This window comes from Copadichromis virginalis, linkage group LG13 (assembly GCF_057382275.1).
Source record: "Copadichromis virginalis isolate Kocher_CV1m ecotype Utaka linkage group LG13, C_Virginalis_male_GT1.1, whole genome shotgun sequence".
NCBI lineage: Eukaryota > Metazoa > Chordata > Actinopteri > Cichliformes > Cichlidae > Copadichromis > Copadichromis virginalis.
This window is the reverse complement of record NC_140630.1, coordinates 28,081,569-28,106,629: the sequence shown is the minus strand read 5'-3', so window position 1 is coordinate 28,106,629 and position 25,061 is coordinate 28,081,569. Positions and strand designations below refer to the sequence as shown.

At 39.8% G+C, this 25,061-nt stretch overlaps 1 protein-coding gene across 2 annotated transcripts in view; it reads left to right on the top strand.

Moving 5' to 3' along the window:
- LOC146695882 (gamma-aminobutyric acid receptor subunit pi) overlaps positions 1 to 25,061 on the top strand; it is an 81,636-nt gene that overhangs the window by 34,364 nt on the left and 22,211 nt on the right. For both annotated transcript variants that reach the window (XM_085478357.1, XM_085478356.1), the window contains one exon: positions 19,834 to 19,946. In XM_085478357.1, the coding sequence (XP_085334483.1) occupies positions 19,834 to 19,946 (113 nt within the window). The remainder of the gene's footprint in view (positions 1 to 19,833; positions 19,947 to 25,061) is intronic.

Genomic DNA, 25,061 nt, shown 5'->3' with positions numbered 1-25,061 from the left:
CTCCCTTCTTCCCCTAATAATTATATTGTTAGTGTTAATACTGTTAACATTTAGCATACAATGTATGTTTGAAGTCTGGCTCAACAGTGGTGCTATGGCTCTCTGCCCCATCCTGCATGAATCCTCAGCAAATCCCATACTAATTCATTTTATGGTTATAGTAAGTTGGAAATAAGTTGGTTCTCAGGCCAGGCAACAGACGCAATCTCTCCTCCCCAATAGGACATGCATGGAGCAACTTTCCCAGGAGGCACCTTGGAGGAATCGTATGTCCAAGCCATCTCAACTGGCCCCTTTCAATGTGGAAGAGTAAACTCATTTCTGCCGATTTTAACTGCACTCTCATTATTCAATCATTACCCAGAGTTTATGACCATAGCTGAGGTGGGTACAGACTGATCCGTAAACTGGCAGCTTTGCTTTTCACCACAGCAAGTTAGTACAGAATCTGCAGCATTGCTGACGCTGAGGTTGACTGAAAGTTTTGCTCCATGGCCTCCCCAAACTCCTCCTACACCCTACTTTTTTGCTGCAGCAACTACCAGAGCAACACTCCTGGCCTGGCAGTATCTGGTCATCTCTGGAGTCCTACAGGCTAACCAAGCCCAGTATAACTGTTCAGCACGATGGATCCCTTTACCTCGGATGTCCACTCAGTGTTTTGGGAATCATCACCATGACAGGCACCAACCACCTTGGAGCCACAGCTTGGTTCAGCTGCCTCAAGGATGGAGATGTGGAACATTGTCCATTCGAATTTGATGTCACCAGCCTCTATTGTATTCTTTCGAAGTTCTGCATGTTCTCACAGACGTTCAATTCAATTCAATTTTATTTATATAGCGCCAAATCACGACAAAAGTCACCTCAAGGTGCTTTATATTGTACAGTAGATACAGAGAAAAACCCAACAATCACATGACCCCCTATGAGCAAGCACTTTGGTAACAGTGGGAAGGAAAAACTCCCTTTTAACAGGAAGAAACCTCCAGAAGAACCAGGCTCAGGGAGGGGCGGGGCCACCTGCTGCGACCGGTTGGGGTGAGAGAAGGAAGACAGGATAAAGACATGCTGTGGAAGAGAGACAGAGATTAATAACAAGTGTGATTCAATGGAGAGAGGTCTATTAAAACATAGTGAGTGAGAAAGGTGACTGGAAAGGAGAATCCCCGGCAGCCTACATCTATTGCAGCATAACTAAGGGAGAATTCAGGGTCACCTGGTCCAGCCCTAACTATATGCTTTAGAAAAAAGGAAAGTTTTAAGCCTAATCTTGAAAGTCTCCCGAATCCAAACTGGAAGCTGGTTCCACAGAAGAGGGGCCTGAAAACTGAAGGCTCTCCCTCTCTTTCTACTTTTAAATACCCTAGGAACAACAAGTAGTTCTGCAGAGCGAGAGCGAAGTGCTCTAATAGGGTGATATGGTACAAGGTCATTAAGATAAGATGGGGCCTGATTATTTAAGACCTTGTATGTGAGGAGCAGGATTTTGAATTCAATTCTGGACTTAACAGGACGCCAATGAAGGGAAGCCAAAACAGGAGAAATATGCTCTCTCTTTCTAGTCCCTGTCAGGACTCTTGCTGCAGCATTTTGGATCAGCTGAAGGCTTTTCAGCAAGTTTTTTGGACATCCTGATAATAATGAATTGCAGTAGTCCAATCTGGAAGTAATAAATGCATGAACTAGTTTGGCCTCTGCCACACTTCCGGTGAGCCCTCACCATATGCTTGGGTGCAAAAAGCCTGTCCAGCATCCCCTGCCATACTTACACAACCCCTGTTCGCAGCTTGACTTTTAAGCAGCTTTTAATTTGAGAGTTAGCCATTGTGATGGGGGAGATTTAAATAGCTATGTGTGATAGAGCTTCAATTATTTTTCTTTTTGTCTTGATATGAGCAACGTTTTGCTCTGAAATACAATCAAAAACTTAATATACTAAATATACTTTTACTTGTGGTTTATTCTTTCATAGTTTTGATGCCCTACACACAAACAGAAACCCCTATTAGAGAATGATTGATTGATTGATTGATCTGAACATACATTCTTACATTAGATTAATTATTTGCCCTTCTATGAGACTGGATAAAAATATGAACTAGACTTCTCTATCCCTAGTTTGTGCATTGTTAACTGTACAGTGATGTTACTGTTTTACTGCAAAACCACTAATAATATCTTATAAATTTGCATGACTCCCCCTGACTTATATAAGCTGACACTTTTGGTAGGAATTCATTAGCATGCTTATTACTCTCTTTCATCTGGTGTTAAAAAGAAAACACAACTAATTATACTGGTGATAGGATTTTTCAGGATGGTGTAATTTCCCACCTTTTTTCTTTTTTCTTTTTTAAACTCAGTAATGGCGTAACTCTGAAATGTCCAAGAAAATTTTCAGAGAATAATTAAAGTGTCACGGCGAGTGAGAAGAGCCGTGTAGAAAAGGAAAAGGAGGATCCACACGCAGGCAGTCGTGAAGGTGTAAAAGGTGATTTATTGGACACAAAAGGAGAGGCAAACGGCAACACGGAGAACTAAACTATACTGGGAAACAACTAAAACTACAAAGCACAAACCTGAATGAGAATGAGCAGAGGAGAATGATGATGGACAGCAGGGAGAACACACGGGTGAGACATGGTAGATACACAGACGGACCAGCAACTACAATGACGGCAGACATGACTTAAATACACAGAGAATCACAGGGGAATTACACACAGGTGGTGGACACAGCTGGGAATAATCAACAAGACGAGACAAAGGTAAAACTGAACACACTCACATGAGACGCAGACCATTACAATAAAACAGGAACAAGAAACCATCACACTAAGACACAGACTCGACATAGAGAGACAGACAGAAAATGGCACATGGAGCTAGACAAATACTAAGCAGACACAACCGAAGAACAAATCCTAAACACCACAGAAACATGAAACTCAAATAATAAACATCATCATCAACACTACAAGAGAACAAGAAAACAATCCCTGATGCAAACTAAAACCAAAACATAAAACTCAAACTACTGGGTCCAACGGACCCAGAACCGTGACATAAAGACTACCCATGGAGGGAGAAAATGTATCTGTGATTAGTTCCCATAATGAAAATCCAACTCGCTGAATGCAGTCTTGGCAGGATGGTGCCTAAAATTTCTGTCAGCAACACATTTCAGTCCATTTGATCCAATTTAATTTAGCCTCTTAGCAGCAGCAAAGATTTCACATCATTACATTTCACATTCTGCTCGCAGTTCAGCCTTTTGGAAGAATGTCATTTGTCTTCATGGCTAGTAGTTTTAAAAACACCTTTATGAAATTGCGTTTAGTTCAATTCAAAGTTAGTTCAGCTGGCTTTTAAAACTTATAACAGTACATTGTGATGCAAAAAGTACTCTATTTGCACGTACTTTATGTTTCTTGATGTTGTTACCTGCTGATTTCTTAGAGAAACCTATTAATCTTTTTCTCAGTAGGGAAGCTAAAAAATATGTAGAAGCATATGAAACTCTTCCCTTCAACAGATGGTTAATAGATGAAATCAAAAAGACAAGACTGCATATTTGGTTTTCTAATGTAAGTTCAAAACAGACTTTAAAGTGCCTTCTCCCATCTAGTTGACATTTCAAACAGTATGTTCACAGAATGCTCTTCCAAATCGGTAAATACAGAAATCAGAAAGACTTGATGCATCATATTTAATTTCGAACCTGCAATCATTTGACTCATCCTCAAGTCATAAGCATACCAAGTAAACACTAATCCTCTGTGTGCATATGCTGCACAATGGCTTCTTCCTGCCTACTATGAAGGGATAATAAAAGCACAGGTAAAGATGTTCCAGGTTTACTTTCTTTCATAGTAAACCTATCAAAACTATGTTCACATACATAAATATTTGCTAAGCTGTTGTGCAGAACTGGAAAGTATTTCCCTTGCTCTTTTTCCTTGCATACGTCAAGCAAGGCACCTGTCATTCAGAAGGTAGAGCAGGTTGTCAACTAACTGGAAGGTTCTTGGTCTGTATTGAGCAAGATGGTGAACCCTGAGTTGCTCTTGATACAGTGTAAGATAGAAAGCACTTAGATATACACAAATGTGCTTGTGTGAATGGGTGAAAAAGGCTTTTAGTATAAAGTTCTTTGAAAAGTGCTTTAGAACAACTAGTTCATTAACCAAGTTGTGAAAAACAGGAAGCTCAGCTTGGTTTCAGTCTGTTGTGCTGTCTCTTGGTTAGAAATCCAGAAATTTATATTCTTGTATTCTAACACAGTGACAATCCAAGAGGGAAAGAAAATGGTGTCAATCCCACAGTTTCATTGAGCAGACAAAGCACTTCTGGTGAGTCACTATGTTGCTAGTATGGTTCTGACCAATCAGAACATGAACACAGGACCTCTGAAGTTGTCTGTGTAGGTTCTTAATCATCCAAGTCATGGTAGTCTAAGGAGCTTGGAAAGAAAGCATCAGGACTTCTTTAAGTTTCTTGAAGAAATTTTATCACTCATCTGAGAAGCTTCTTCAATTCTAAAACCAAATGGTGGAGAGTCACTCTAGTAACTAATTACTATTTTCAAGTAACTTGACCAAAACTGGTTATTTCGCTATGCAGAAAATGTTCAGGTTGGACTTATGAACATGAGACTAACAGCAAAGCATCAGCGTTCCCTAAAGCTTGGTAGATTTGAGTCACATCAGGCTGTTTAATTACTCAAAAAATTCAAATGAAGACTGAAGTCCACTTCATTCAAATTTTTTAGTTTACTATTTAAATAGCCATGCAGGTAATTACCCCTTTAGGGAAAAACTTTGCTATCGGTAATAAAATATGGGTGATACATTCCTTCTAGGCCACAGCTTGTACGTTAGAAGTAGGAAAAAAAATCCACTGATTAAATACTGGATCATTTTTGACAGTGGTGGTGCTGTAAGCAATTAAATTCTGAATTTAAATATGTCAGAGGGCATTCAAAGGTGATATGGAAAAGTCTGACATGACACGTCTATTGTTGAAAATAAGAGCTTCTTTATATATATATATATATATATATATATATATATATATATATATATATATATATATATATATATATATATATTAAATCCTGACTTTGAACATGTTAAAAAATGTTAGGACAGGACTATGTTTGCCACTGTGTTGCATCAGTATTTCTTTTAACAGCACTCTCATGAATATAGGAATTGAGGAGACCTTTAGCTGCAGTTTTGAAAGCATCTTTGCTTCAGAATTTTAGCTGTTTAATAGTTCAGGGTCTACCTTGTCATCTCTTGGTTTTATGATGTGCCAATTAGTGATTAATGACAAATTGGATTATACGCTTGCATGTTTAGTACAGGAATGAGTTTGTTACATTGAAAGCAGAAATATTCAAAAATATTTAGCTAATATAATAATTAATAAATAATAAAAATAATAAATAATAAAATAATTAGCTAAATATTTAGCTTTTTCTCCAGTTGCAATTTTTTTTGTGGTGTTCGAGAATCCACAGTCTATGAGAGATAGCTGTCAGATTTTCAGGCTGCAGTGTGAAGCAAATTTCTTCAGGTAAAATTTGAAATATTGACTGGTTAGAACACAGAACAGTTTTTCTACATCCTCTTAATTTAAGTTTTCATAACAGCTCAGCTGATCACTGTGCCAGACTATATCAGCATCATTTGACAAATCTTATATAGGGTGCTGCAATTTACCCAGCCCACAGCTGCACATCTGCAAGCTGCTTTCCAACCCACCTGCACCCAGACTCCTCTTTTTCCTTTTATTTTTGAGGTAATTACTGCTAAATCTGTTTTCACTAATGCCGGCTTTGTTCTGCCTGAGGTCTCTCTGCTCTGTGCCTTATGCTTTCACATATGTGTGTTGACGTCCCAGAACAGGCAGATGCTGCAAAGCATAAATGACAACAGATGGAATTAGTCATTTTTTGATGATCTTATTTAAATTATATTATGTACCAAAGATAATGCAGTCACCAAATTATTCAAATTAACACGTTAAAATATAAAATAAACAAATAAATTGAATTTCTTTTATATTTTGATGTAGTTCTTAAATTGTTCAATGAAACAGAGTGATAAAGTGATTTACAAGTCATTACATTGTTTTTTGTTGTCTTTTTTTGACAACTTATACAGCACACCAGGTTTTCAAAAACCTGATTAATATAATTGAATGAGCAAAGGAATTATCTTTTGGAATTAAAAATGTGCTACACGTTGGATCCAAATGCTAGACACAAAGAAAGGATTGTTAAGAGGGGTTAAAATGGGATTTTGTAGGTGGTGGAACGTAGCAGTGCAGCAAAGGGCTGCAAAAAAATTACTTAGAGCTCTAGATGTCTGTGATTCATAATCTAACTTAACAGTGAGCCTGGAAACCATGCTCTGCACCAGTGCAGCACCATGCATTACTGTAAACTTAACAACAAAGATGCAAAGTAATCATTCTAACTAGACTGTTTTGGAATAGTTTTGGAAAACTATTTCTCTCCCTTCTCTTTTTCCATCTACGTGAGTTATTGCACAGTAACATTTTTTTTCGACCAGAAAATCCAGCTAGCTAGTTGCTGAAGTACCACAACTATATTGATTCCGCATGCAGAATCAAAAGAAAAATAAAAGGATACTTCAAGGGTAAAATTGGGAATGTGGGATGACAGCACCTGGAAGCAATACCAAGAAAAATTAACTTGCTTGATTATTTTTTCAATAGCAATCAGATTTAATTAATGCTGGAAGACAGTTTTGTATCGTTCTGGCACACCCTGGTCTTTAGTCATTGCAATTCATGATTAGGGGAGAGGCTGAAGGCAAAGTTGGAGAATCCAGTAGTAACAGAAATAAGGAGGGTTATAGAGGCTGGAGTTGGTGTGGGTGAGGAGTGAGGTAAAAAAAAAAAAAACCCACTTCAGGCTGTGGAAGCTTAAAGTGGTTTGCAGGTGGGCATGGAAACACCACAGAGGCAGGTGAGGATCCTGGAGCATGAGAGAGAGGTTAGAAATAACTAACACTAGGACTGGAAAATCAATAGAAGCAATATATGCCTTGAGTTTGTTACCACTGTGGTTTAAGCTAAAATCTGGCAGAGAGTAGATGGAGGATCTGGGCACATATACCCCTCGCAGATGAGTGGGTAAGCTGAGCGGGTAAGCTGAGCAGCTCAGTGGGCTGATTATGGTGTACAACATGGGCAGAGCTAGGACAAGACTAACGGGACCATAATCACACTGGGAAGAAGAAAACACAAGGATATACTAGGGCATCTTCCAGGACAGGCTGTGGGATAAGGTCACATGATGACATGATGATGAGCAGATAGCAGAGCTGTGAAGAATATAAAGCCAAAAAACTGACCAAATGTATCATAGAAATTTTGTTTTTTCTTCCAGTAGTTAATACGAAACTTGTAAACTAGATTGTTTCATAGGTTTCCTGTTTTTAAGGTTTGAGGCTACAAAACTATTTAAGGCAGTAAAAAGAGTATACATACATAAGTCATGCACTTAAATAAAGTCACGTGTTTCTGATGTCACATTTTTTTCTGAGATTCATATGACTTCAGTAGGCTTATGAAGACAGTAAGTGTTCTGCATTCGGCACCAGGGAGTTCTTCTATGCTCCCATGTGGAGAGGCTTAGGGAGCTGCCTAGGATAGCATGAAAGACAGAAACAGCTGCTTTTATCCACACAAGGCTGCGACATGAACTCAGGAGGGCTTTTTTTTCTTCTTCGTGCCTCATTGCCTGCCTCTGCATCTCCAAGTCTGTAGTGGCTGAAGGGTCTGAGGAGGCCCAGAAAGTCCCTGATGAGCGAGGGAATAATCTCTGTATATGAAAGCAGCAGCTACTTTCCTCAAATCCCATTTCACAGTGCAAAAAAATGAATATTCTCTGCAAAAGAAGAAAAGACACTTAATGCAGCTCGACAGGCGTAGCATCCAGCGTGAGTCTAACATTGCGAGCACACCTTGAGGATTCGGATAAGGCCACATGTTTTACCTGTTTCCCCCAGCAGCATGTCAGAAGACAATGGATGCCTCTTTTCACTCAGAGCCTACTGTCAGCTCTTTATGTAGAGAATTTGAACCAGTTTTTATGGTTTTCCGATTTAGTCTGGTGCTATGAATTAAGGCGCAAATGCCATTAGCTGTCATTTGAATATGAATATGTTTAATTCTCTGACCCTGAAGGTCAGCTGAGGACCTGCTTTTTCTATGTGCCGAAAGATTTGAAGCAATCCATCAGTGGCGACATTCTGCCATGTTTTTTCAAGCTTTTAATCACCAAGTGTGATGAAATGCTTTGTAGTATTGGCTTGATTAATAGTACGAGAAAAGAAACTACGTAGTAACATGACATTGAGTCTGTGGTACTGAATGACAAATGGATAAAGTCGTCCCATGAAAATGTATTAAAGAAATCATTTCAATGGAGCTGCATCCTCGCCTCGTCAAATCCCACTTAGCGCAGCCGATTTGTAGATAAATGAGGAATGAAGAATCCAATTGCTCCCTCTGCAAGTACAGAACACACATGTTGTTCTTCTTTGTGAGGCCTGAGCGATGTGGCACACCGATGGCCTTAGGGATTTCGGCAGCAGAGACGATGCCAACTGAGGGAGTCTGGGGAACAAGGAAGGGCATGAATCAATGAAATAAGAGTGAGACGCGTGTTTTTGAGTTGAGCATACTGCGGAGTGGGTGGGAGGATGGGAAAAAAAAGAATGAGAGGGGGGTCCACAGTGTATGTTACTCAGCTCTCTGCAGGGGTTATGTTCAACTGAATTAATCTGTTGTGAAATGTGCAAGTACTGCCTGGACTGATGCCTTGTGTGCCGCAGAGATGGGGAAGAAGAGAAAGAGGATAGGTGGGGAGAACTGTGGGGAGGCTCACTCATGAAACAGGATCTGAAAAGATGAAATCACCCACAGGGTGGAAGAGGCCCTCATTCCAAACCACCCTGCTATCCATGCATTACTGAATCCATACCACTGGCACACATTAATAAGAAAATATGTCATGGTGGTGGCAACAGGAACAAATCAGGAACCTACTAAAAATGAATTAACCAGCTATCTTGAGGACATTTTGGGTGGTATAGTATTAACACTAAGCAAGTCCAACGTTTACTGTAACGACTGCAAGTGGATAGGTAGGCGGGGTGGGCGTTCCCTGAAATGAATTGCCAATGCCAAGCTGCAGCAATCTGTAAGATACAGTAGTGGCTCTGTCATGATTTAGGGTAACATTTTAGCCACTGGTGTTGGTTATCTTGTAAAAATTGATGGAATTATGAACGCATAGAAGTAGTGTCACATTTTTAACCACGATACAATACCATCTGGACAATATGTGGTTGGAGGCAGGTGACGATATTCTGAAACACACTGACAGCGCAGTAAAAGCGTACCTGGACAGAAAAACAGCCCGGGCCTCAACATTGTTGAGGTAGTGTGGGATCATCTTGACAGAGAGCAGATCAAAAGGAAGCCAACATTCAAAGAAGAGCATTGAATGTCCTTCAAGGAACTTTCAAAACTAAGAACTGAGGGTCTATGAGCTACAGATACAGGGAGGGTGAGGATTGTCAGTGCCACAATCCACGATGAAACATGAAGCATCCGTGAATACATCAGGAAGAGGCCCTCTGAGATAAGCTGCTCCAAGAATGCCTCAGGCGATGAAGATAGATGAGTGATGAGGAGCAGGAGACACTATTATGGACAACCAAGCCGGCATGGGATGTATCATTGACAAATAGAGGAATTGGCTGACACCAAGCAATCCTACTGGTAGGAAAGACCATTTTAAAGGACAGTAAAGAGGCTCTGAACATAACAGTGCAAAAACAGGCCCTATAAGCACCGGATTCATAAAGGCAGAAATCTACCACAGCTAACAGGACCGGAGACACATTGTAGCTGGATGTAACATGCAAGCTGGGAGCATGAACACTAATTTGTGCCCCATATGAACAACATGTCCCCAAGTTCTGATAGAAGACGCCCCCAAAGGTGGTTGAGAACAACAGGGCTAAAGGTTAGGTCTGAGTTCCAGACAGATAAGGAGCTGCTGGCCAACCAACCAGACATAGTGGTTGCAAAGAGCAGAAGACAGTAGTTGTGATAGATGTAATCTATGCAATCTATACAATCTCAGTGGATAGTAACATCAGGAAGAAGGTGCATGAGATAATAGAGAAGTATTAGGGACTGGAGCAGATGTGGAAGGTAAAGTCCAAAGTGGACTCAGTGGTAGTAGGAGCATTAGGAGCTATAACCCTGAAACTGGAATTGTGACTCCAGCAGACATAAAGCACAACAATCGGAGGTCTCTGCCCAGAAGAAACTCGCTGGCCTCTGGTGATGCACTGACTTGCTTAAGTCATAAAGATACAGTTAGGTCCATAAACATTGGGACAGGGACAGCTTTTTTCTAATTTTGTTCTCTACATTACCACAATTAATTTTAAATGACACACCTCACATGCAGATGAAGTGCAGACTTTCAGCTTAATTCAGGGGGTTGAACAAAATAATTGCATAAAACTAAGGAACTAAAGCATTTTTAAACACAATGTCTTCATTTAAGGGGCTCAAAAGTAAGTGGATACATTAAATAACGGAAATTAAAATGTTCATTTCTAATACTTGGTTGAAAACCCTTTTGCTGCTAATGACAGCCTGTTTTGAACTCATGGATATCACCAGATGCTGGGTTTCCTCCTTTTTAATGCTCTGCCAGGCCTTTGCTGCTTCTGTCCAAAGTTTAGTCTTCGGCAGCTGAAATGCTCAATTGGGTTAAGATCAGGTGTCTGGCTTGGCCGTTCAAAGATATTCCACTTCTTTGCTTTAGTAAACTCCTGGGTTGCTTTGGCTGTATGTTTTGGGCCATTGTGCATCTGTATTTTGAAACACCACCAGTATGTCTCTGAACACCTCAGAATTCATTCGGCTCCTTCTGTCCTGTGTCGCATCATTCGGCTAGAGGTTGAGCTTGGTTTCATCTGTCCAAAGAATGTTGTTCAAGAGCTTTGCAGGCTTGTTTTTGATGTTTTTTAGTGAAGTCCAATCTAGCCTTTCTGTTCTTGAGGCTTATGGGTGGCTTGGACCTTGCAGTCAACACTCTATATTTACTGTCATTATGTCTTCTTGTAGACTTGGATATCGATACGCCCATCCTACTGGAGAGGGTTGTTTACTTGGTTACATGTTGTGAAGGGGTTTCTCTTCACCATGAAAACGATTCTGTGATTAATCCAACACTGTTGTCTTCCGTGGACGTCCAGGTCTTTGTGCATTGCTCAGTTCACCAGTGCTTTCTTTTTTCTTTGTCAGGATGTACCAAACTGTAGATTTTGCCACTCCTATTGGCAGTATTGTAGTAATTTCTCAAATGGTTTTTCACTGAATGATAATGTCACAATAATATCACTGAATAATCATAAAAACCCTTTTAATACTATATAAGCACAGTTTCCAGTTTTTGCTTTTTCCCACAGAAATGCCATGAAAATGTCATGCTCACTTTGTCGTTACTTTCACTTGATATCTGACCAGCAGTTAGTTTAAGGAGGCGACACATTTTGAAAGCAATTTTCTGTTTGGAACTTGATTTTTTTTTTTTTTTTTGAAACATTAGAAGGTCATATTGTGGTTGCAATATGTAGGTTAATTGTGTTCTTCATGGTGTGACTCAGTCAGATTTGTTAATGTTGTGAGAGGGAGATAGGCAGAGAGATGAGGAGGGGAATAAAGAAATACGACTGAGAGAATAAGCAAACCAAAGCTGCTCTCATTACTGAGAACAGCAGCAGATTTTGATCATGACAAACAAGGACGGACTGAACATTGCTTCCTCCTCTCGCTTTCCTTTCCACCAACTTCACAGAGGCAAGACATGATCATTTGTGACTGGCCAATTAGCACATTAGAAGGTGTTGTTTAGATTCATAGTGTCATGTGTCGGTGCTGATAATGTCGTCGCTAGGTGTGTCATGACAGATAAAGCCCTCAGAAATCAGCTGCTCACATGCAGTATTGATACTCATGTTGACATCCCTGAGTGAGCAGCTGAAGCGGTAACCTGCTTTTAGATACCACTGTCAGTGTCCATTACTTTTCCATAAAGCACTTCTCCGTCGAACAGTGTTCTTTGAAATTCTCCATTCTTTTCTTGCTCTAACATTTATTCACTATGCTGAGTAATTTAATACCTTTTTATGAAGGAGTTTGTATCAACTTTGAAATAGCACATTTCGACTAGTCGGGATTCAGTTTATCATGATATTGATAGGGCCAGATAGCACAAGAAAATTACTTTGAATCTGTGCATATTAGAAACCATGAGGTGTGTGGTGCTTACCCCCGCATACCCTGGACAATACAGAGATGATTACGCCAGGACATTGTAAGCCACTTACTTTCTTCTAATGTAGGACATAGCCAGAAAAAGGTTACATTGGATGTCCAAGCAATGGAGGTGCCTAAGTGAAGGCAGGATACAGGCCACTTGCTAGCTACACTTTTACTGATAGCAACTGAATATTGCTATTTTTACAGTGATGCAGCTCAGCTCAACTGGACATCACCTGGCCTTTGAAGTGGAGCAGTAGCAAGTTTAAGCTCACACTGCCTTAGATATTTACCCTCTTACATGCACCTCTACCAGTTAATGTCCTGAAAAGTGGGAAGAGCTGCGATACACATGTGGCTCCTAAAACTCAACCAACAAAACAAATGTAACCGCCCAAAAAAACAACAACTTGTGTGTGTGTTTTTTTTTCCAAAATGGCCAAAAGGGCCACCATAGAAAATGGCTATAGACAGAAAAACAGATCCACACGTGCAGCCACCTCAAATAAAACCTGAAAGTGTTTAGCTTGATGGAAGAAGCTCTGCTGGTACGTTCACCGTGACATATTAAGTGTTGGTGCTTCTGGGCTAATGTAGCAGCTCTACTTTTTTTTTTACTTTGCCAGATCACCAAAGATGGGCTAATGGATGCACAACACTTATATGCAAAATATGTTGTTTTAAATTTATATCGCTGTATATACATATATATTAAAGCAAAGCTTAAAATTACTACTTAGTATGGCAGACCCTCCTCTTCTTAGTTCTGGGTATTCAACATGTCATCCTGTTATTCTTGATAGGCAGCCCGGTCGGCAGGTGTGTTTGGTCTGTCAGCATGCGTTCTGGGAAAATGTGCATTCCACACACTGTGTTTTCATCTTGGGAGAGAGAAACCCTACAGTACATAATGATGAGCGATGTTTGCTTGTTTGTTGGTGTGCGCACACATGCATCTGTGTGTGTGGTTGGTACTGCAACACACAGGCTCCTGTTTATATGATAATGCTGCCTTGTACATAAAAACACAAAGATTATTTGTAACCATTACTGGCCTTGGTCATTCCTGAAGCATTCTAAAGATCTACCTTTGTTTTTTTTCACTGTCAGGGCTCAGTGGATAGCGACTGTTTGGCAGGCTGGAGACCTCAGGTCTCATCCCCGCCTGCAGATGAAGGTTTTAGACAGCCAAAAGTTAGAGTCTGGGGATTTATAGAGATGGATGGAGTGAAAGGAGCTGAGAGCTCTTAGCACACGTTCTGGTCAAAGAAGCTGCGTTTCATTCTTAGACTGTAAAACCCTGACGAACATCAAAGCTGGATAGCTCTGTCACTATCAGTAAGTGCAGTGCTATGGGACTCAGTATAATATATAATATAAAGGACTAGAAGTCTTATATTTTTTGTGTTTGGTGCATTTTTTAAACAATACAATTTTAAAAGATTTTCTTTAACAAACACACACAGACACACTTGAGTAGATGAAAAGCCATTTGTAAAGATAACGAGGGACACACTGGGTGATACAGACTGATAATGCTGCATGCCAAAGGCAGAGTGCTGTCTCTACTGTCAGTGACGTGGCTTTCTCATGCAAGGATGTTTTAACCTTCCTCTCGTGTTAGCTTTCTGTTATCATCTCTTATGTTAGCGGGTCGGTTTTGACCCGTGAATTAAATCAGCTATAAAATATACTAAAAACAATAAGTTATCATCCAATTTGTTTCTCATCTCTTGGTTACCTTGTTAGGCTTCCTTATCCATGAAAATGTTGGTTTTAATACTTTTGGTGTGGGCATCTGGGTCTTTTTTTGTCACTATACCCCTCGATTTCAATTAAAAAAAATTGTAAAATTAACCTCAAGAGAATCATATTAATAAATAAAAGGTTTCTGTGTTACCTGAGTATTACTGAGGGGTATAGGACACATCTCTTAAATAAATCTGTTTTATTGATTTTTTTCATTTTAAGATTAATAACTAAAATGACATCGATGGTGTTACGGGTCAATTTCGACCCATAGACATTTACATCAAGAAAAGACAAAAAAAGTGTTTTTTTCAGCAGTAGACCTTTAATATAAACTGAAAAAAAGAAAAAGTCCTCTCCTCCTTTGTTTTGGTTATAGCCGTGGGTAATTGTGGGCTTTTTATCACTTCCCAATGATACAGCTTCACCTCAGTTTCCTTTGTGAAGTTCTTGTCCGAGGTCATATCTGGTAAAAAATAAAATAAAATATCACAGCTGATATTGTGATCCTGCAGTCCAGTGGTCATATGGAGGACCACACATTTTCATTGTTTCTTCTCAGGGGTGCCACTCGCAGCTTTGACTGTGAAAATCTGTACATTCCAGGCATAGTTGGTTTTTGCATCACAGGCTTCCCAGATTTTTCTGCCGTTTTTCCCTGGCTTACTGGGTATATATTGCCGGTAGGGGCATTTTCCTCAAAAAGTGGACAAGACGTTCATCCACTGTCACCTCTGGCCCTGGGATGAACATCAGTGGAAGAAGCTGCACCCATCTCTCCCAGACATCCCTGATGGGAGCAAGCTTGTCAGACCTCGGTCTGGTCTCTCTGTTGTCAAATCTGAGGACTCTTGAATCAAAATGATATCAAATGTGTGAAGTGACATCGTTGCCCAGAAAATGTTTCTGCCTGTCGATGCATCCCATAGACGATCAGTGGCCTCATTGCAGCATCTGTACACTCCAGCAAGAACAATGAAAGCATCCAGGTATTCCTCATCATGTCGCCATGGACTTTTTTTTCCTTCAAGGTTTATCATAGTAATGATGATTCTTTCTAGTGACAATGGCATAAATATCTCAAAACATCTCTTGATGTCACTGACTTTGGTCAGAGCAAACCTTGTGATTCCAGGGGTCATTTTGATGACATTTGCAGCAGCTGCCCTGCCATGTACATCATGAGGTACTGAGCTCCAAAAGATCTTACCATTTTTGGACTTGAATCTTTCAGCAGGAGTAGCTTCAGCACCAGCGACCTCCACCTCTGATCAGATGTGTCTGTGTCTTCTGGATGATAGTCCACATTGTCTTCCTCCTTAGAAACCTGCCCATCTGAATCGCTATGCTGCTCTGTGTCCTCTCCTTCATTTTCACCAAAAATATGATCCAGAACTTAGCTCACTGTGAATCTTCTTCTCATTTTTTGTATGCTGCAAATTGTAAATGTGCACTCTGGAAGTCAAATGGCCACTCAAATAGTGAATTCACCTCACATGCCCGTGTTTATTTTGTTCTGTTTTTGTGCAGGTATAATGCAAAAAACATGCAAAATAAGAATACCCTAAAGCTCATATGATTAGGAGAGGTGCTTGCTGTAAGTGTTTTAGCTGACAGTGCACTTATGATTTCAGTTTTGGCTTTAATTATTGCTTTATACTCATAATATTATACCTGGGTCGAAGCCGACCCTAACAACACAAAGGTCATAATTTCAACTAGGGCATTTTATAATTTTGTGAAAATATTTTTTTTGGTTTTATTTTGTAGAAATAGAGGTTCCTGACAAAGTCAAAAAGCCTTGAAACAATAAACAAATGTATGTGATTTTTTTATGCATTTGAAATTTAAAATGGGTCGGTGCCGACCCTAACACGAGAGGAGGGTTAAGCTGAAACAACAGGGTACACGTCACAAGAGTGAGACATTATGCAGCATAGCAACAGTGTGCTGGGAGCGAGTTACCTCGCTGTCTAAGCTGATTTGACACAGTCAGGTGAAGCAAGTTCTAAGTTTTCTGGGGAAGACTTTTTCTTGGCTATACAACAGTTGTAGCAAACCATCTTGCTCTTAAGCCATAAGGTGGACTCTAGTAAAAAAACAAAAACAAAAACAAACTATTCTCTCAAAGGGGAAAAGGGTGATGACAAACAGTTTCTTTAGATAAGGATCTGGACACAGAGACAGGACACACTGTCACAAAATAGTAAGTTACTCTATCTTTGTGAGACAGTGATGAGCTGTGCTGTTGGTCTACGACATTGGTCCAGATTAAATTATTCCTACAAACAATGAATGGATTAGACATATGTACGAAGGAGGATTAGGGCCACTGAAAAAAAAACGTGGGCACGTCTTTTTTTTTTCTTCTTTTCCAGAATTCTGAGAAAAAAGTCAGAATTCTGACTTTTTCAACAGAATTATTTTTTCTCAGAATTCTGACTTTAATCTCAGAATTTTGAGAAAAAAGTCAGAATTCTGACTTTAATTTCAGAATTCTGATTTTTTTCATCAGAATAATTTTTTCTTAGATTTCTGAGATTAATTTCATCAGAATTATATTTTCTCAGAATTCTGACATTTTTCTCAGAATTCTGGAAAAGAAGAAGAAGAAAAAAAAGACGTGCCCACGTTTTTTTCCCCCAGTGGCCCTAATCCTCTTCCGTACATATGATTACACCCTGACTTTTATTTTTATATTTATTTGCAATTTGTGTAGTGGAATTCTTTGAGGTCAAGCAAGGCAAGCACTGATCGTTCCAGTGAAATCTAAAAATAAATGTCTATTTAAACCCAAGTGAAGCAATCTCTCCTTGTACACATCAATTAGCATTCTGTCCCATAATCTTCTTGCATTGCCTGTTTGAGCCTTCCTTTAAATTACTGCCATCTTGTCGCCATAGCCGGCTTTTGTCTATGGAAGCAGGCTTGATTCTGCTTGGCTACCATGTGGTGGCCACATGGTTGCCACCACATGCTATTGTATTTGTACATAGATACGGTCCTGCTAAAAATATTTCTTAATATTTTAATATTTTAATAATTCTTGCATTGAATAACTCAAAGTCAAGATTTGGATGATTTGCAGTTCAAAGTAACCCTTATTTATCTTATACTAGGTCTTGAGGAAGCACTTTAATTCAGCTTCTGTCTGAAACAAGCTATTTTAGCCTCTTTCACCCTTCCTTAAGTTAATATTCTCCTGATTGGTTGCCCCTTGCAAACAGAAGATCTTCCGCTCTCACAGCCAGAGCTGTGTGTCTGAGATAACCACATTAGGGCTATCAGCCCTCAATAATGTCAAAGACAGCCAAGAGGAGAAATAACAGATAGAAATTGAGTGGTTTCGAGCAGTCTGAGTCTGAGCTTTTGCCTCACTGGAATTACTTGTACATAGACTGATTTTTTTTTTTTTTTACCATTTTAGTGGTTCACAGTATATACAACAGGGAAAACACAATTAACCTAAAGCTACCACTTATTGCATTTCTCATTCATTCACATAAAATATACCATATTACCTCAGATTCTGTCCTTCACTTAACATCAGCTACCAAAGGTAGCCGACTTGTTATAATTTCCTCCCTGTAATTAATTGTACCCTGTTAAAGATACTGGATTATGCTGTTTATACAAACTCAACCTCTTGCATTTCTCATAAATTAAAACCTTCAAGTTTTTTTCGTGGATACAAACCCTGCTTAATGCAACTTTTAGATGAAACATTGACCATATTTGTTGTGGAAAACAACAAACACGGTAAATGTTTTAAATGGCTGTTTTATTATTTGAACAATTGTTAAAGAGGTGGATTTGAGGCAGAAAAGAGATAACAGTTAATCACATTATTACTTGCACCTGGTTAATGTATGTAAACACATCATTTTAGCAGCAGGGGCTAATAACTTTAGAGACGAGGCACTACTGAACAGCCCTTCAGTTGTGGTTTTATGTAAAAGTTTTAACAAATATTTAATGGTTTTCCAGAAATTGGATACAGATAATTAAGCCCACAAGAGGATTAAGCTCTCCACTGCCTCCATGACTTTTCATCATTATGGTTCAGAGTGTATGGAAGTATTGGATGAATTGCTTAAGGTCTGCATATTCCCCACAGGCTTTCATCTGGCCAAAATACCATTTTCAATTTAGCCTGACTGAATACATGCAAAAATGACACTGACATCAACTGCGGCTGGACTTTTGTGTTGAATGCAGATTTGGTGTGCTAGCATGAGCCGTGTTAAATTGCCCTTTGATAACAAGTTAAAATGATAATAAAGGCTTTTAACTCATGGTGCTGTCTCACAGAGATCTCATTCTCTTATCGCATGAAATACAATGATTAAGTCTCCTTACGCCTTACTTACAAGTAAATTAAGCTATAGTAGGTTTCATGTAGCGCTGCACTGCAAACAAGTTACACACATCTTGAGATGTTTTGATGATTTATATTCAAACCAATTCACAAACCTTATCAGAGGAGGGCTACAAGGTGGTGTACAGTACACCTGGTGCTGGGAGTGTAGTGTCAAGATGGGCATCTGGTGTGAAATGTTTGTCAAATATCTCTAAGAATGAAATGTCCACACTGGATCAGCGGGAGCTGGGCTACTTTTGAAAGGTTCATGGATGCAGTAAAAGAAGATATGCGGAGCACTGACAGAAGAGATGCAAGGGACAGGGCAGATGATCCGCTGTGGCCACCTCTAAAGTGAGCAACCAAAAGAAGATTAAACAAAGATTTAAACAAAGACACCACATAAACTGTGCCCAAAAGGGTTAGATATTGCTGGAAAAGCACACTTCTTTTTAGGGGTCTGAATAGTATGGGACCAGTTTCACTGCAAACACGGATCATTTTGATCCTAGTTCACTAAATTGTTTAGAGTAAGAATACCAAGGTATAAGGATTTATTTACACTGTATTTTTAATACAGTGCCTCATGAATGTGCTGATAGTGTAAGAAATGGAGCTCATTTTGCTTCACTATTGTATCGCTTCTTGTCACACGTTTGACTACCGCAGCGCACAAGTGACAGAGGGAACTCTGAAATGCTGCCAGGGCATGGAGATGAATGTTTTCTGCCTCTGCACATGGTCTGATCTGTCTTGCTTCAGTCCCTCTTACATCATTGCACATGCCCTGGGGCTTTCTCTCTACAGAGCAGGCGTTCTGTATTTAGAGCCTGATTTATACACAAACACACATACCACTAGGGAAAGCGCAATGAGTGCCCCCCGCATCCCCCATCCCTGCTGCCACAATTGCCAGCAATATAATCATCTTCCCACACTTCACTGTGCGTTTAAGGATAGCATAAAAAAAGAAAGGGAAAAAAACAACAACCTATGAAAGCAAATAGTAATTTCAAATTCGTAGGTGGATGGAAAAGCAGATATGGCTGGTTTAACATTTTCTTGACCCATTCAATTTAAAGAATTTTTTGTTTGTTTATTCATTTCTTGCATTTTTTTTTAAACTTCCAAATCTCCATTTAAATCTTCTTTCTTTTACTCCCTCCCTGCATGGCTGGTAAGACTTGCTGTGGAACTCAATCGATACCCTGCAGACTCTGTGAACGCCAAAGAAGAATCCATCTGGTAAATGCACAACGGGAAGAGAAACGAAAAATAACTCTTATTTCTGCTTTTTTTCCCCTCTCCCCCCCTCTGTCTGTCTTTGTTCTCAGGTTGTTAGAGAGCTCGTTGCTCAACGCAGAAGTGAAGGAAGGAGAGATTCTGCCTCCTACCATCCAGAGGCTGATGAAAGGATACAACAAGTACCTCAGGCCTTTCTTTGACAGTAAGGGAACTGCAGACACAGGCAGCCATGGAAATGACAGAACACCCAGGGGAAATCTGCGTTTGACAGAGAACGAGATGGGTTCATAATGCAATTTTGTGCTTGCGTGTCCCATCTCAGATAATATATGCTGACATACATACATTAAAATTTACGCCAGTTTAATTTAGCTTTGAAATTGGTGTACTCCATTACTTTCTGCGTACAGGCATGGAGGTTTAACCATGTTATGAAGCCCTGAACGCGCATACACAAGACTTACTTTAACACATACAATACATGGTCTTATTTAGATTCCAGTTTCCACCAGGTGACCAATTTGTTTGCAATAGAGGAACAAAGTCTGCCACAATGTGTGCTTTCAGAAGAAGAACAATGTTATGTCATTCCCCGCAAATCCCTCGCTACAGTTATTGTTCTGAGCTCCGGGAATCCATCACAATGTGATTATGGTTTGTTTACTCGCTGTTTGATCTGTAATAACACCTTGGACTTTACCAAGGCGAATGCTATTCAGCGTAATCACCAGTCCTCCCGCCTGGAAGCACAAGCTTGGCACACGGTAATGGTAAAAGCGCTAGCAAAGAGACATATTCACACACCCACACGCGCATATGCCTTTGCATTTCAGGCACTGCTGGAACCTCCATTAATTTTATTCATTCTTTTACATTTGCATTTTCTTTGCCACAAAAACAGTTAAATTTGGTTAAACTTTGCAATGATTCACTTCTCATCTGGGCCAGATAACCTCAAGCACAGCCAGCAGGTCTGCACAATGCCGTCTGAGCGCTTATTTTTGGCGTTTGAAGTGGATTGCCTCCTTACTCAAAAACTAATAATCATCATTTCTAGCACATAAACACCCTTAAAGGAATAACTGAGCATTTTGGATAATCACTTTCTTGCCTGGATTTAAAGGAGAGCCACACTCTCACACTCTGTTCCTTTAATACTAAACTCCACAAGAAACACTTTTATACAGTAGATTTACATGCATCTCATTGGCACATACAGTATCTGCAGTATGACACCAGACTCATTTGTGTGTCTCTGAGGAAAAAAAATGACTGATAAGTAAAAGGGAAGGAGAATAGAAAGATGAAACACGGGAGAGCAGCAAAGTTACCCTGTCTTTGATGGTGAATCAGGAAGAATTAATTCCCTCAAGGAGGTTCACACTCGACAGACTGCAGCTGGTGGATAGAAGTGGGGGTCTTTAGCATTTTTAAATATGCTGTCCTCCAATAACCTTACATTATATAACACAATGTTTTATTATGCAACACTATATATATGCCTGTGTCCTCAAAATACCCTTTTATGTCATCACACTCAGACACAATCTAGAAAAAGGTCAGAGAGAGAAATTTTTTAGCCCCACTTTTGCGTTCCACAACAGTTCAATATAAAGCAGAGAGGGTGTGACACGTTACTTATTTTTGAAGGCAGCTCTCAAGCAGTAGCAAGCTGCCGGTTCTGAGCGCAGCTGCTCCCGCCTTGCCTGGCTATGACGGATGAAGCTGTGGTCGATTATTTAGTTATCGTTTCAAGTTCAGCTGCTGTTGTCGTATGATAGCTACTGCTTGAAGTTAGGGTGCTTCCAAGACAGATGTGCTGCTAGTACAGCATAAAAATTAAGGAATACAGACCATTTTAATACAATTCTTAGTCAGCACCAATACACACACAATAACTTACAATTGCAGAAAAAAGTTCATGATTTTATATATTTATCTATAACCCTAATCAGTTAAATGGTTTCAAGGGAAAAAAAGCTATCCAAAACATATGCGCATATGTATACAGGGAGTGCAGAATTATTAGGCAAGTTGTATTTTTGAGGAATAATTTTATTATTGAACAACAACCATGTTCTCAATGAACCCAAAAAACTCATTAATATCAAAGCTGAATGTTTTTGGAAGTAGTTTTTAGTTTGTTTTTAGTTTTAGCTATTTTAGGGGGATGTCTGTGTGTGCAGGTGACTATTACTGTGCATAATTATTAGGCAACTTAACAAAAAACAAATATATACCCATTTCAATTATTTATTTTTACCAGTGAAACCAATATAACATCTCCACATTCACAAATATACATTTCTGACATTCAAAAACAAATCAGTGACCAATATAGCCACCTTTCTTTGCAAGGACACTCAAAAGCCTGCCATCCATGGATTCTGTCAGTGTTTTGATCTGTTCACCATCAACATTGCGCGCAGCAGCAACCACAGCCTCCCAGACACTGTTCAGAGAGGTGTACTGTTTTCCCTCCTTGTAAATCTCACATTTGATGATGGACCACAGGTTTTCAATGGGGTTCAGATCAGGTGAACAAGGAGGCCATGTCATTAGTTTTTCTTCTTTTATACCCTTTCTTGCCAGCCACGCTGTGGAGTACTTGGACGCGTGTGATGGAGCATTGTCCTGCATGAAAATCATGTTTTTCTTGAAGGATGCAGACTTCTTCCTGTACCACTGCTTGAAGAAGGTGTCTTCCAGAAACTGGCAGTATGACTGGGAGTTGAGCTTGACTCCATCCTCAACCCGAAAAGGCCCCACAAGCTCATCTTTGATGATACCAGTCCAAACCAGTACTCCACCTCCACCTTGCTGGCGTCTGAGTCGGACTGGAGCTCTCTGCCCTTTACCAATCCAGCCACGGGCCCATCCATCTGGCCCATCAAGACTCACTCTCATTTCATCAGTCCATAAAACCTTAGAAAAATCAGTCTTGAGATATTTCTTGGCCCAGTCTTGACGTTTTAGCTTGTGTGTCTTGTTCAGTGGTGGTCGTCTTTCAGCCTTTCTTACCTTGGCCATGTCTCTGAGTATTGCACACCTTGTGCTTTTGGGCACTCCAGTGATGTTGCAGCTCTGAAATATGGCCAAACTGGTGGCAAGTGGCATCTTGGCAGCTGCACGCTTGACTTTTCTCAGTTCATGGGCAGTTATTTTGCACCTTGGTTTTTCCACACGCTTCTTGCGACCCTGTTGACTATTTTGAATGAAACGCTTGATTGTTCGATGATCACGCTTCAGAAGCTTTGCAATTTTGAGACTGCTGCATCCCTCTGCAAGATATCTCACTATTTTTGACTTTTCTGAGCCCGTCAAGTCCTTCTTTTGACCCATTTTGCCAAAGGAAAGGACGTTGCCTAATAATTATGCACACCTGATATAGGGTGTTGATGTCATTAGACCACACCCCTTCTCATTACAGAGATGCACATCACCTAATATGCTTAATTGGTAGTAGGCTTTCGAGCCTATACAGCTTGGAGTAAGACAACATGCATGAAGAGGATGATGTGGACAAAATACTCATTTGCCTAATAATTCTGCATTCCCTGTATATATATACATATACACACAGCCACTGCCACTTCGAATACACTTTGTTTTTGCTTTGCAGATCATTGTATTTGAAATTTTGAATGTTTTCCCTTTCCCGTGTTTGTTTTGTTGATATTCTAATAGTTTTAAATTAAAGAAAGGTTATAAGAAAAAATAACTGGCCGTAAGTTAAAAAGTGATTATTCTCCCCCCCCCGAGGACACTTTCACTAGCCAAACCCAGGTGTGATTACCTGTTGAATCAAGAAAACACTTAAATAGCACCTGTCTGACAAAGTGAAGCAGGCTAAAGGATCTGAACAAAACATGACAGAAACACAGCATGGCACGGTCTTAAGAAACTCAAGGACTGATGAGAAACAGTCCCTCACATCTATCAGTCTGGAAAGGATTACAAAGCCATTTCTAAAGCTTTGGGACTGGCTTTGGGAATTACGTTGAAAGCCATTCTCCACAAAAGGAGAAGACTTGGAACAGGTGAGAATCTTCGCTGGAGTGTGGGCCTCCAAAAAAATGACTCCAGGAATCATTCAGATCTCATAAAAGAACCCTGGGTAGCATTTACAGAACTGCAGGCCTTACTTGTTTCAGTTATGGTAAGTGTTCATCATTCAGAAAAAAGAAAGTGACTCTGCAAAAATGACATCCATGGGAGAGTTCGAAGGCAAAACCACTGCTGACCAAAAATATCCCAACGGATTGGTTGGTCAAGATGTTTTTGGCAAATGTGGCAAAAACATCTCGACCACTCTCAAGACTTTTGGCAAAATATTCTCTTGACTGATGAGACAAAAGATGAACTTGTTAGAAAGCTTGAATCCTGTTACAGCTGTCGTAAAAGTAACTGTAAATGATAGAAACATCAATTCTGCTCTCTACCATAAAATCCCGACAGTAAATGTCCAGCCATCAGTCATGGCCTGAAGGTCAAGCCCATTTGGGCAGGATAATGATTTGAAACACACTAGCAAGTCTATCGTGAATGGCTCAAAAACTTCCAAAACAAAGTTTTTAGAGTGTCCTAGTCAGAGTCTAGCCTTAAATCCATGCTCAAAACCTCTCAAATGTGGTTAAAATTAAATAAGTCTGTGAAGAAGAGTGGGCCAAAATTCCTCTACAGTGACATGAAAGACTCATTGCCAGTTGATAGCAAATGCTTGGTTGCAGACTTGCTGCCAATAGTGGCACAAGCAGTTACCAGGTTTAGGGGGCATTTAGTTTCTCACATAGGGCCAGATAGGCTTGAATAGCATTATTCCCTTATTAAATGAAATCATCTTTTGAAATCTGCGTTTTGTATTTATTTTCGTCGTCTTTGTCAAATGTCTTAGGCTAAAAGTAAAAAAACATCATCAAATCAAATTCGACCTGATAAAATGTGAGCCTTTGATTTTATCTCACAAATAAACATTTCTGGTTAATATTGATCAGGCCTCTAACACATCACCTTAGAACAATTTTAAAGCAATACATTCAAGTTTGGGTTTCCTCACATGACTGGTTTGCGTCAGGCCTCTTGTCCAACTCCTGTTGGATTTAAGTGATTCTGGAGCTTCGAATCTTTGGTCTTCTTTAGCTGTATTTTGGTAGAACATCTTGTGTTCTGTGCACTGTTTTCTTGTCGCATTACCCACACTCTCTTAAAACTGAGATCATTTGTTTCCTGACATAATTTGATCTGATTCAAAATGCTTTGCTTCATCAGTGATGGTAGCCTTCTTGCCCTTGAGGCAGCCAAACAGCCCTGAAAAAAT